Source organism: Diorhabda sublineata, chromosome 1, assembly GCF_026230105.1.
Source record: "Diorhabda sublineata isolate icDioSubl1.1 chromosome 1, icDioSubl1.1, whole genome shotgun sequence".
Classification (NCBI taxonomy): Eukaryota; Metazoa; Arthropoda; class Insecta; order Coleoptera; family Chrysomelidae; genus Diorhabda; species Diorhabda sublineata.
In genome coordinates this window covers 6,125,331-6,139,983 of record NC_079474.1, presented here as the reverse complement: position 1 = coordinate 6,139,983, position 14,653 = coordinate 6,125,331, and the positions used below count along the sequence as shown (strand labels likewise).

The window sequence follows — 14,653 nt, the reverse complement described above, 5'->3', positions numbered from 1 at the left end:
TCCATTGATAGTTTTTCCTTTTTCAAGAAAGTTAGTTAAAATCTCACGCGCATCCCAAAAAACCGACACAATGATCTTGACTACAGATATAACGCTCTTTGTCTTCTTTGGAGCCGGTTCTCCCTTTTCAGTCCATTGTTTTGATTGTTCTTTTATATCGGGTGTGAAGTGATGGACCCACATATCATCCAACTTTTCCCATTTTTGAAAATTCACTGAAAACTTTCACTATTAATAGCTGCCAAACAAATACTAAACAACGTGGCGTCTTCGAAGTGGAAACATAAGCTATATAGATAGTGTACTTTCCAATATATTGGTATTTTTCAAACAACTACCACTATCTCTAGACCAGGCCAGGGACCATCCTCGTATGTTGAAGAGTCCAATGAAACATTTGCTTTAGAACAATCATTTGCTATTACTTTTTTAATAGAAAGTAATTATATAAGTTTTTTTATTGGTAAAATAGGTCAACAGATAATATTCAAAGAAACGATTCGTAGTTGCATATGTAGTGTGTTGCTTGAAAAAAGGTAAAAGCAAAGTTGATGTCTCAATCACATGATAATAATCTATATATTTTTATCATTATTTTCTTGATCAGCTACAAAGGCATGTTTTATTGGTCTCTTTAACCTACCCACATACAAGATTCATCTGAATCTTTTTTGTGTATCATAGTGTTTTACTTATAAAAATGTTTGCTAACTTTTAATTGATTTTCTATATCCTGCATTTAATCACTCTTATTTAATTAGTAGACAAAATACACACTGATAATAAAAATTTGGAAACCATATTATTTGGTTAGAAACAATCTAAACAGATATTTAGCCAGAATGCGAAGATTTAATAAGAGTTACAACCCAATTTCTATTTATGGTCTTTATTCCCCCATTCACTTTCAGTTCATAGAGTTGCCTATTCTTAAAGAACTATTATTCATAAATTTGTTTTGAATATTATGCATCTATTGGTTTTTACCTTTTTAAATTATGTAAAAATAAATCATAATCACCGATAAAACAATATTAATGAGCTAAACAAAGCGAGATTAAAGCTATTTTTTTCAAGTCGAAATCAAAAATAATACGTATTTAAAAAAAAAGCTAATTGTTTTGGTTTTTCCATCGATAATTAGAAAATGCTAATTTTTTTTCCATAAATAATTCACATCCAAGCCCAACCGATATTTTAAAAACAAATCGCTACATTGGACTGACAGGGTTCTACCTGACCATAAGTTATTTTTGAGAAAAACTATGTCAAAGATTTTATTTATTATACGTTGTAATGGTTATGTTAGGAATGACAAGGTTCTAAGTGCATTTGAACCCCTGTCAAAATAAATATCAGGCTAATTAAAAAATATTATAAATATATTATAAAAAATTATTTCCCACTCTTAAGACCATTATCAGTTATTCGAAAAAAAAACAAATTGAAGGTAACTTTCAATAAATATTAAATAAAATACTTTAGTTGAGGGATGAAAATATTAAATTACGAAGAATTCTACTTTGGCTAAGTTAGCTTGACATACTACAGTAACTTTTTGCATTTCTGCATGCGATTTTTTCTGTGTTTACAAATTCACAAAATGTTCACTATTAATGGCTGCCAAACAAATACTAAACAAAGTGTTGTCTTCAATCTTGAAATATGCTGTATAGATTGTGTACTTTCTAATTCAGTGGTATTTTTCGAGTAACTACCGCCATCTCTAAGTCAAGCCAGGTACTTGTAGGACCATCCTCGTAAATACCTAGCATCAGTAATTGTCTCTGGTTTATCGCCTTCCAGTTCATCTTACTGTTTCATATCTAACAATATCTAGTTCTATTGTTATTCTCATTTTTTGTTGCTTCATAATATCTCCCATCATAATATGTATAATAAAATTGTCCTTTTAGGATTCTTGTATCACAATTAATTTACTTCTATACAAATTTTTTGGAAAATATTGTTTCTGTTACAAATATTTTGTGGCGTTTATATAAATTTTGTTTTGGTTTTTTAATTCGCCTCTTCCTGTTCAAATGAGAATAAAACAAAAAGTTATTTAAATTTCGAAATTTTTCGTACATAAATTGTACTAAAACAATTTATTTTTCAAACAAGAATTATGTCTCCAGAAATATACTATTAACCTAATTCTCAAAATATCCGTTCTTCTACAACTATTTATCAATGTATAGAACAACAGATTAAAAAAGTTTCAATTTTAGCGGTTGTTTCCTGTTTTCGAAAAACATCTTGCCACATCTGTTGCGTAATGAACGGAATTCTTATTTTCAATACACGAAAATATATATAAACAAAATTCCTTTAGGTGATAGACCTGAAAAAAATATATCACAAGCTTCGGTCACGCCTATGTGAAGTCTCGTGCGAAGAAAAGAGACGAAAACCCAGAATAATCTGTGTTATATTTAGATCAGAGTTCTAAAAGAACTTCAGTTCTGAACTGTACGGCATTATTAAATGATAGGCCGGTCACGAAGTGCAATATTGTCAATTACAGAAAGTTGAGCTTACTATTTAAAGCTAAAGTTTTTTATTTATTACTAAATAAAAAGTTAAAAGACATGTTTACAAGTATTAATGGTTTTATTGAACAAATTAGCTGTTAGAAAATTCTCGTTTTTCTTTTTTTCAAAATTTTTAGATTCAAAAATAAACTCAATTGTTTTATTATGCTTATTATCTGTAGGTTTGTACAGTAGCATGTTTTAAATTCTTCTGGGTTATCAAAAGTTCTTTCTAATCATATTTTCATGAGTACCAGAGTTAGTTTGATGGATATATTCTAAGAAATTTTGTCCTCATTGTCATTAAATACTCTTATTATCTTTTAGGGACACCTAATTGAACAACCACTTCTCTTAAATCCCAGTTTCGCTCTAAACAAAGTTTAATTCTTATCTAATACATATATTAAATATTTTTGACGATAAATTGGAAAACCTACCAAATTTGAATGAATATAAATAAATATGTATGTTATATATTGGGGGGGTCATGTTTTATTAACAACTCTAAGTTACATTGTGCCTCCCATCAGAACTTCTCTGGTCACTAGAACATCAACTTCTAGTCCTCCAGTTCTGTTGAACTCCAGTTCCAGGAAGCTATATCTTCAACCCTACAAGTTTCTTGTCCAAAACATTTTCTATATTAGCTTGTGTACAGAATCTAGGCTTGTGTAGCATATTTTTAGAAAGATCCAGATATTTCTTCAATCATGTACTATTAAGTTTCTGAAAGGTGTATTTTCCTATAGCATAGAAATGCTCCAGGTCAGTAAAAGACTTTAGCGTTCCTATTTTGGCAAATAGATTAGCATTATCTTTCTTTATTTCCCAAACTCTCTTTGCCTCAGTCATTGAATTTCCCACAGCATTACCATTCCAATTTTTAACTAATGTTATGGGAGTTCAATGCTTTGGTAGCAATCTGACTATCGCATTCCCGATAGTTTCCTTCCAAGTTCATTTGCTTACATTTTCCAGTAACATGTACTTTTATCTGAAATGTTATAAACAATATCAATAAAATCAAAAGCCTGTCAAATCTGAAAGTGAAAAACAACTTGTATGTATGCTCAATCTTGAGCACACTACTAACCAATTGCGTTTACATTTGACCTGTATAGATTGATTTTTAAATAAGAAATAGTTTTAATTATTAAAATTATCAAATTTGTCAGTGGAATGAATATATAGTAATAGGTAACGCCATATTTCATTAATACTTTTTCGGTTTTGTTTTTGCAATCAAAAGACATAGATAGTAGATGTGAAATGTTCATAATTCCTTGTGCCTAATTATATTGTATGTGCTGGCCTAATTCATCAAAATTTAACTGTCTTATAATAGAGAACGATTCAAAACTTTGCATTCTGAACTTAGTTAAAATTAGATTTAGTTGGAGCACCCATCATTTATGTAGTATTTGTAAGTGCGCGATGCTTAGAGGACTCTACTTTTTGTTTCTGCTGTGAAAAATAGAAGTTTATAAAAAAAAAAACAGAGCAAAATAGATAAGGTTTGATATTTTTATACTTTATGTCATTTGGGACAGCTTGTGTTTAGTAACAATCTATTCTGTAACAATTAATAGTGTAATTCCAACGTTTACTTAAATAAATTACTTTTTAATGTTTACTGGACAATAATTTTATAATTTTAATCTTCTCTATTATCATCTGTACAACTTGGTGTTTTGTTGAGTTAACTCTCACATATAGGGCTATCCAAAAATTCCCTTCTTCCTCTTAACATTACATTATACATAAACTAGTGAAATTTTGGAACTGAATATTTAAAGTTAAAAAATCTATTAAATGATACTAATCTTGTTTCGGTATATTTATACTGAATGGAATTCACATTTTAAGTTTAATATTAATTCAAGATTGTGAAGGAATTATTATAATTACTTCTGAATCCTATTTTGAAACTCTTGTTATATTTCTTCTTTCATTGCCTTATCCGTTGTGAACGTTGTCTATTAACAGGGATATTATTATCTTGTTTCCTTCGTTTCTAAACAGACCAACAGATGACACTCCAAATCACTGCCGTATTTTATGCAACCATGCATTCCGTCTTCTCCCTGGTCCCCTCTTTCTATCCACTTTTCCTTGGAGAATCAACTGTAAAAGACGATATTTGTCGTGTCTTAGTATGTGATCAAAATACTCCAGTTTCCGTTTTTTTACTGTAAAGACGACTTTCATATTTGTGTGTGGAAATGGTCCTACATACGTAGTTTTAAAATGTCAAGTTTCAAGGGCGTAAAGCCTTGAATTTAAGATACCCCCCAGAAGTTCTTCAACTAAGCTAATACTCTCTAATAGGATACTAGCATTTTTTAAAAAGTATTGATGTTTTTGTTTATTTTATAAGTTGTTGATATAAAATAACGCCAGAAAGTAAAACATTTAACCAAAAGTGAAAAAATAATATCTAAATATTTAATTGAAAATCGCAAACATTTCAAATTTTTAACTACATAAAAAGCTATTATCATTGATTTTCAGTTGTGACGTCATAGGTTTAATAAAAATATTGAGTAGTTGTCTACTTGATGATCACGAGGTTATCGTTGTCGACAACGTAGCGAGTGCTGTTATAATACGGTTTTTTATTAGTTACGTTTAAATAAAACATTTTTCTATATATAAGAATAAAATGAATATATCTTTCAGGTTAAGTTCTTACATTATTACATTGAAATAAGTTAAATTTGAATCTTACTAACATTGAAATGATCCTGGCAATAAAAATAATTACATCTCACAGGATCGTTTTTGTTGAATATTCGAATTTCTTGGCATTATAAAAAAACTTTATCAGTTGTTTTAGTCGTGATATTTTCACATCCTGGCACAAAACAGAATTTATATACCATTTTTCTAATTGATCAAAATTTTTATAATAACGCTTATGTTAGAATAACCATCTTATTTACATTGTATCATATGTTCAGTGTTTATTTTATACCTATGATGTCACGCAATATGGCGGCCTTATCGAAATGTTTAAACCACTTAGAAAATTTTTGAATTTTCAATAATTTTTTTCTCTATAAATATTTATCAAAGGATTAAATAAAAGTTGTATATAAACTATCCATAACTATTTTTTTCTTAACCCATGCAAGTACCCTATTGCATTTTTATTCTTTGTCAATTGAATTTTCACACTGCACTTATTTTTGGGGACTTCACTATTTTTTTGTAGATTTCCGCTCTTTTAGGTAAGAAATTTGATTACATATTTATCTGATTATTTTTTTTAGGACTGGGCGAGTTTATATCTTAATGCTCGCATTAATAGTCTGTATTCTATTCCGAATTTTGATTCCAGAACGTATAAAAAATATATGTATAAAACGCAAGCTGTGAATAATATGCCTTAACTTGAAATTGAAGCAGTGTAAAATACTGAGAAAAAATTGTTACTAACACATTGTCCTTTGCTAAGATATTAGCTTCAAGTGTAGTTTGTAGAGTATTTTGTAGCTTTTTGTATTAACCGTAAATAAAAGCATGGATCTCAAGCTTTGGTTTTATTTTGTGTTTGTTTTTTTATTTTGTTGCTTTCGATGCTTTGGTGGAGAATAAATGTAAATTTTATATTGAAGTTAGATGTAATGTTTATCAATCACCAACTACTTAGTTGCTTTCATTAAATTTAAGAACATTGTAAGTTTATTTTTACCATGGATATCACTTTTAATAGAAATCGATGGAGGAGATGCAAGCGGAAGGTATGGACATGGCAGAGCAGTACAAAGTTCTTAGTGTTGAGTTGGAGGCCAAAATACAGGTAAAGTTGTTCTTAACAATTATTTTACAACTATGTTCAATTAACTTAATTTTCTCTTTATAACTCCAACTCAGTTATTCATCTAATCTTTTGCATTAAGATTCTCCTTCTTCTAATGCAAATCCATTGATGCATGTTTGCGAGGAAATTTTCCGTTGCTCTCTGTCCCTAACGGTATGTATCAGTAACTAGATTATTTGCGTTTTGATTTGTACATCAAAAGTAGACCGTTTTTTTCTTTTTGATCAGTTCATAAAGCTCACGTTGTTTGTTAACTCATTGTAGAACTGAGTCTGATTTGAGTAGAGTCCCAAATTATTTTTAGCAAAACTTTCCATGTCATTTCAAGGATTATACGATACAAGTAGTAGTTGGTTATTAGCAGTTAATTGAAATTTCCAAACTTCCATTGAGGAAGCACCAAACTTAGCACTTCACAAATCTATAGTCTTAGGTTAAGGTCAAAATCGGCAGAAGTAAATCTCAAGAAGGCTTATTCGGTGCGATTTTTCATTTTCTTGTCTGATGACCATTTTTCAAAAGCCAAATACCCTGCTACTTAAATTTGTCCTCTATATTGACCTTGCGTTAAATATTATCGTAGAATTTTTAAACATACCTAAGTTTTTGGAGATAATTATGAAGTTTGTCTTTTGGCGTTGATATTTAGACTCATTTTATTTCCTACATTATTAACCAGTATTTGAAGGTCATATATGATATTACAGATTCCACATTTTCCTTTATATCTACTAAGATCAGCATCTCTACATTTACAAATTTTTTCCAGAAAAATTTAGGTTTTGTAAAATACCCCTCATCGTTTACAAAATTCTAATATTCAATACACTGTCTCTGAGCACCAATGCATTTCTTCCAGTAATTTCTAATTCATTTTCGTTTGATCAAAATAGTTTTCCATGATTTTTTTTATGTGTGTAACAATCAGAAATCAGAGAGAACTAAGTATGGAGAATAGGATGGATATTACTTGTACTTTAATTCACTGATTTTCGTGATTATTTCTTGAACTGAACAGAGAGGGTGATGATTATTTTTTCAACTTTTACCAACCAGTTGGTTCAGAAAATTACAATAATAGTATGCTTTTATTATTTTATCATAAGAAGGTTATCTACAACCAAAATTTCTTTTGTCTCCTAAAAATCTGGTGCTGACACTCTCTTGCTCGATTTTTGGACTTTAACTTACTTTATTTATTTATTTACTTTAATAAGATTTTAGTCAAAATTTCTCTAACATTAATCGACAAATCTAGTAGAGCCAAAACTATTAACCAAATACTTAAATTTTTATAATGAACATGACTAACTTAACATTTGGTAAAAATATAAAAACCATTAATTTTGAAATGTATTTTTAGATACTGGAGGCAACTTTAAAAGAAAAAGACAACCAGATTCAAAAGATTCGCGAACAATACGACAATCTATTAACAAGTTTGGAATATAAAGACAACAAAATAACAGAGTTGGAATTTGAGGTATTATCTGGAAATCCAGACGCTAAAGAAAAAGAAAAGGAAATAGAACGACTCAACTCCTTTTTACAAGAAATCGTTAATAAAGAATTGTGGGAGAAAAACAAAGAAATTGAAAAGTTACATAGCAAACTGATGAATTCACCGGAAATTTTAAAATTGAAGAAAGACCTCACAGGAAAAGATCAACAACTTAAAGTTTTGAAGCAAACTATTTCTGAGCTTGGTTTAGATCTGAATGTTGGTTACGATGCAGAGATGAAAGACTTTTCTTCATCTCCAACAAAAATCAATAACATCAGGTAAAATATATTTTTATAAAATCAAATTGAGCGGTGATTTAATTTTTAAATTTTTTTAGAACCCTTCAAGATGAATTGAAAGCTTGCAAAGAAGAAAGAGACTTCTTGAAACTCAAAATCAAAGAAGTAGAAGCCGTCAACTACCCTGAAATTATTGAAAAACTGAAAAGCCAAGTGGAATCTCTAAAAATTGATTTAGAAAAATCCGAAAAACTCAAACGTGAATCTAACAAAGTTTGTACTTTGCTCAATTGTCGATTGGAAGAGTTAACAATATTTTTAGATTCTTTGTTAAAACAAAAATCAATTTTGGGTTATATTGGAATGCATAAAGAGAGAAAATTGAGAGAAATCATTAATAGTAGCTTAGATTTATCAAAATCTTTTAATATGAGTTTGGGCTTCAATCCTGACCAAAGCTTGGCACAACTCTCAAACATTACATCAATTTTAAATGGTGAGTTACTATACATTTTCATATTTTTGTACATAATTCCATCTAACAATTTTTATATTAACCAATTGATTACTATGAGAGTAACGTACTCGTACGTTTATTTGACAAGTTTCTCAAAAACAATATATAATATATGCTCCGCTAAAAATTACTAAAGGCCAATGTCCTTTGAAACGGCTTGAACCTTTTGACGAATTAGGACATGATCTCTAACCAGCCAAAAATGAAGAAATTATTTGATTTCTTGCCGGATAGACCGCACATTGTCACCGCATCAATGTAATCCAGCAGCTGTTCTTCCGTGAAACCGGTATTGGGTTATCCTGTTCGACTATAGATTCGATCGTCCTTCCGATTTCGCTTGGCTAGCACCGGGGCCTACTGCAGATGTAGTTTTACAGCTTTTGGAGCCAACTCGATGGGCATGAACTCAGAGGCTCTTGACCTCTTAACAGGCTTTATCTGGACCTGTAGTTTGGAAGCTCTGGATGGAGAAGGGCTGGAAGTCAAGGCAACCTTGGAGTCTGGGCCGTTAAGCGCTGAACCGTCTCTGTAGATTTGCTTTTCCTGCTCCTTTTTTTCTCCGCACCACAAATTTTGAGGCATTTGATCTGGGCCTTGTTAAAATCACCGGTCAGAGCTTTGGGAGGTGCCAAACTGGAGGTCCAGGTAAAGGCTGTTAAGAGACCAAGAACAACTTTCTCGTTCATTTTTCACTTTGAGTTTTAATGATAGAAAGGTCTTTGATATGGAGCAGTATCATAATTATATATATTTTAAGTGTCTTAATATTATGAACTTCTATAAAAATCATTTGTTTGTGAAAACTGCTAATTTTTATTCTCTACAAATAATTTATTACAGGATCAGCATTTAAAGATTTGTCTCTGGACTCACGAGAAGTCGAAGAAAGTCCCGAAATTTTGAGTATAGTTCCTAGTGATATTACCCTGACATACCAAAGCCATTTATACAAACAAAACAAAAAATCCGAACCGAATTGCGATGAAGTCATCACGGCGTTAAGAGAACAAATTGTTAATTTGAAATCGGAACTTCAGCTGAGAGATAACGAGTTAAATAAATTAAATACCATTACCAAAATATCTGATACAGATGAGGAACAAAGAAACAATAACTTGAGTGGATACGCTAGGTGGGTACATAACGATTTCTTTTTTCAAATCAGCAGAATTTTTCAATGACTATAAATGTGTTATGTCAAATTTTTAGGGAACTATCCAAGTATGTAACTCCTACAAAAAGTAATACCACTTCAACAACTTTGAAATACCAAAGTGACTGCCATTCAGAATCAGAAGGATGGTCAGAACCAGATAGAGCAGTGTCCAGAGCTAGAATAGGCCTTAATCAAACTCTTACTAATTCCATAACATCTAAAGAAGAAAGGTTTAGCGAAAGTACTGAAGATGAAGCTACCTGCAATGTAACACCGAAGATTAAAACGATGTATGATAAACAACAGGTATTACTCCAGTCAGAAATTCATTTCATTTTAGTTACTGTTTTCCTTTTTATTGAGTAGATTATCTTTTCTTCCTTATTTTTACCATTATTTGCTCTAGTTTATGAAATTGCATTGATTTTTACAATATTATGTACTACCAATACTGGATTAACCTGTATTAACTGTTGATGTGTATACTTTGTGCTACAGCTAAGTGTGAATACTCATTTTTTCTAATAAACAGTAATGTTCATTTGACTAATTACATAAATAATTATTGATACGGTTGAAGTTTTGGTTCAAAAACTAATCTTTTCTATGTCAACTTTTTTTAAATTTATGTCTTATTTCATATGATTTAATAATAACTGCATAAACTTGAAGACATTTTGATCATTTCTTGATCTTCCAAATAAGTTCAAAGTGGTTTTTCATGCCAGATAATTTTTCTTGTTATACCAAATTTCATAATTGGCACATATATTTTCAGTTTTCAGACTTTAATATAGCAACTGCAATATTAAAATTTGTAGTTTCAGGACAGAATAATCCTTTTTACAATACAATGACATAAGAATATAAGAAAATAATTTATCATTACCTCAAGTTGCTAAAAATATCACTGAAATGATTTACATCATTTGCAGTACACTTCATTTTATCATACTTATCTAACAATATTCATAGCTAGTGTTTCCTTTGATTTTGCTTAGATTATTGAACTTCATCAACAGATGAATGAATTACAAATGGAATGTGAACAAAAAACTCAACAACTGAGATCAACTGTAGCCAAGGAATTGTACGAACAAGTAAAAACTAACTTGTTGCAAACAGAAGAGAAACTTCTCAATGTCGAAACTTTGAAATCAGAAGCGGAAAATCAAGTTGTTGCTCTTAAAATTCAACTGGAAGATTTGATGAAAACCAAGGAAGAGTTAATGCGTAGTATTGTGAATAAAGATAAAGAAGTACAAAATTTGATAAACTCTCTAGAAGTTGAAAAAACTGAGAAGTTGAATTTGACTGAAGAACTTAACAGGGTAAGAATTTCTCTTTGCTACATACGTTTTATCATCAAAATTAGAATTAAGTCAAGAAATGCAATTTGAAACCTCTTTTATATTAATAGTATTCTCTTTTTAAGGTTATCCAAAAAGCAAAAGAGGATTTGGTGAACTATGAAAACAAAGAAAAGGATTTCAAAGAACTTGAAACACGAATGAAGAAGGTTGTTGAAGAATTTGCAGTAGATATAGAAGCTGAACATATTAGAAAATTAGAGGAAATTGAGCAGAAAGTGACTGACAAAATTGAACTTATCAAAGAAGAATATTCCAACAATTATGTACAGAGGATGAAAGAGGTAATTAAATGACTGCTGTCTCAAACTCCAAACTAGTATGCACTTTATTTACATTACAAAGCAAACTATTTAAAGTGGCATTCTTGACTTGGATGAAGTAGGAACATTTGTATCAGAAGTGGAATTGTGTTAATGAACAGTATTGAGAATGAGAATATGTTATTTAAGAGTAATTTGACGCAACTAGGAAGAAGTTTAAAATTTAGCAATAGAAGTTAGTGTTTGAATTCAAATCCAATAAGGCCCTTCTATAATTTTTTGAATCTCCTCTCTAGACATGAAGCTTTGTTCTAAACACACTGTTTACCCTACCACTACACCAATACTCTCAAAATTACACTGACGCGCATTTCGACAACCAAGTTATCATCTTCAAAGACTGACAGTTTACTTTCAGTCTATGACTTGGTTATTGAAACGCGCGTCAGTGTAATTATGAGTATTGGTGTACTGGTAGTTCGAGGGTTGGTACTCAAATTTTGAGATATGGCAATCTGAAATTGCCATCATAAAGTTTGACATCGCCATGTGACATACCGTGAAATTAAGGCATACTTGGGCATTAGTTTCACTCGCATATCCTCAATATTGCATGAGCATTTGGCTGTTAACAAGATTAGTTCGCGTTGTATACCACGTTATTTGACAATCGCTAAAAAAAACTCGTTTTATAAGGCCAGCCAAATACAACAAAAGTTGTTGTATCAAATAAATTGAAAGGTCAATGGTCAACGTTTTTCTACACCCGAAGAAGCAGTTGATGCATTCAAATCACATTCTTTGGAGGTACCTCAATCGGAATTGGTTCAAACACATGCAAGCCATATCCAATCATGAATATTTGTCTATCTCAAAACTAAAGTAGCAATTCTTGTATAAACAGTGTGTAAAGTATGAATGTCACCAACAGGTCCAGAAATTTCAATTTAATCATCACTTTTTGTTATAGAAAATAAGGTTTTTTATGATATTTTATTGTTTGTCATTCATTTGCACAATTTCACTTTTTATATCAATACTCTCGACTTTTTCAGACTAAGTAATAACATTTCTAAAAAGGTCACTTGAAGGTTCGATCCACAATGAAAATAAAAAAAAAACAGAGCTATCTGTGGAATTTATTTCGTTAGTTTTGAGCAGAAATTTTATCTGGCAATATTAACAATTTTGGAAAATTATCTATTATATAGGAATAAAGGCTAAATCCCAAAATGTCAGTGTAAAATAAAACATCAAAATAATATGGAGATGTATGGCTCACATTCGCTTTTGCTAATTAATTTTCAAATCAAAGTACAATAAGTTGAGATATTGTGATTCTAAAAAATATATGCAAAGGATGAAAAAATGCTTACTATTGCTTTAAAGTACAAAAATTTTTCCCCCAAGACAATGTCAGAGGAAGTTTTGTACTATGATTTTTTATATAACAACTCATTATTTACAAAAATAATCAATTATTTTACTTTCAAAATTTAGAAATATTTTTAATTGTAGAATTATTTCTTTGTGCAATCAAATAGCCTCCAAATTATTTTATCTTTAGGTCTATTAAAAATAAAATGTGTATCGACATGGCTTTGGAGAGCTACAGATATCAATAAATTAAGGGAATTCAACAAAACAATTGAAATATTTGAAACTATGTTTAGTAGATTCAGATATTGTTTATATATATATGTATATATGATATTGTAAGAAATGGATTATTTCAGCCCTTATTACGATGAGATATTACTCACCTTTATTTTCATTTCCTAAATTAACCTTAGTTGATGTTTGAAAATTATTCATTGTTTATATATTCAAATGCCCTTTATTTTCAAGCCTATTTGGCTCCTAACATTATAGGATTATTTTGTCACAATTATCTCCTTGCTCTTGTTTTTATACTGATTAATATAAATACGAATGAAATTACAGAAAGTAAGATTGAAATTAACTTTGTTTTAACAATATTCCTGTTTTGCAAAATATTTTTTATTGTCTCCAATCTATTACATTTTATAATTTAATCAATCGATTAATATGAATATTATTATTAAAAATCTTTCAAGATTGAAGAGAACTATTCCAAAAACTTCATTAGAAAATCTGAAGCGGAACAAAAATTACTTGAAGTTGATAGACTTATAAGTGAGTTGGATGAACTGAAGGAAATGGTCGATTCCTATGAGCGCACATTAAAAATGTACCAAAATAAAGAACAAGAAATTAGTAATAAGGTGGCAGAAGAACAAGAAAAGATTTCTAATCTAAGAAAGGAATTAGATGCTACAACTTTACAATATTCAGAATCTGTATTGGAGAAAACCAAACTGGCGAACGAAAAGACTCGATTGGAGCAAGAACTTGAAAGGTATTAGTTATTTCATTATATGATTTTACTCATAGTGTTTCTATTAAATTATATAATCATAAACGAATTAACGGTTTCTAATATTTTGTCTTTGTTTAAATGATGATCAGTTTTGTTTGCTTGTAGGTATAACTTAAGAGATTCTGAACTTAAACAACAACTAGCGGAAATCCGAGCTGAATGCGATTCCGTATCCCAAAACTACCAGCTACAAATTTCTACATTACAAAAACAGAAGTCGGAGCTTCAAGTGAAAATCAGTGTGTTGGAATCAAACAATGCTGAATTACACAACAGGTTCGTTAGAGCACAGGCTCATCGCGTCGAACTTTCATCTACAATGCCAAATTTGAGTACCACAAACCACAATATTGGCTTCCAAAGACAGTTTTCTCAGCCTAGTTACAGTTCAGAGGATAACTTAGAAGAATGTAGCAGGTATGTAAGTGAAATGTTTACATATACAAAGAGTTTCTAAATTCATGCGACAAAATTCAAAATTCTGGTAATTGTTCGTATGAAATTAAGTTGGTCTTTCATATAACAAAATTTTCTCAACCCACCCTTTTCAGATATATCACCCTTAAAAGGTGGTGACTGAAATTGAGTTTATTTTTTTTTCTAAAATTTCAGAAATGCTAGAAACTTGAAATTCTGTAATTTTCGTGCACTCCCAAAGGACTAATTACGGTATTTTTTCAATATTCCTGTTACATTATACGGGGGTGAAATTAGCAACACTTACCTTACTTACTACTTACCTTATTATATTAAAAGAAATATACCCGCAGTTAGTGCTTTGCGAGTGCACGAAAATTACAGAATTTCAGGTTTCTAGTATTTCTGAAATTTTACAAAAAA

At 30.2% G+C, this 14,653-nt stretch overlaps 1 protein-coding gene across 7 annotated transcripts in view; it reads left to right on the top strand.

Moving 5' to 3' along the window:
* Window positions 1–14,653, top strand: part of LOC130451652 (centrosomin) — a 95,196-nt gene that overhangs the window by 77,786 nt on the left and 2,757 nt on the right. For all 7 annotated transcript variants that reach the window (XM_056790833.1, XM_056790817.1, XM_056790823.1 and 4 more), the window contains 9 exons: window positions 6,253–6,339; window positions 7,724–8,142; window positions 8,202–8,599; window positions 9,464–9,755; window positions 9,833–10,085; window positions 10,781–11,110; window positions 11,215–11,433; window positions 13,491–13,792; window positions 13,919–14,230. In XM_056790833.1, coding sequence (XP_056646811.1) covers window positions 6,253–6,339; window positions 7,724–8,142; window positions 8,202–8,599; window positions 9,464–9,755; window positions 9,833–10,085; window positions 10,781–11,110; window positions 11,215–11,433; window positions 13,491–13,792; window positions 13,919–14,230 — 2,612 coding nt within the window. The remainder of the gene's footprint in view (window positions 1–6,252; window positions 6,340–7,723; window positions 8,143–8,201; window positions 8,600–9,463; window positions 9,756–9,832; window positions 10,086–10,780; window positions 11,111–11,214; window positions 11,434–13,490; window positions 13,793–13,918; window positions 14,231–14,653) is intronic.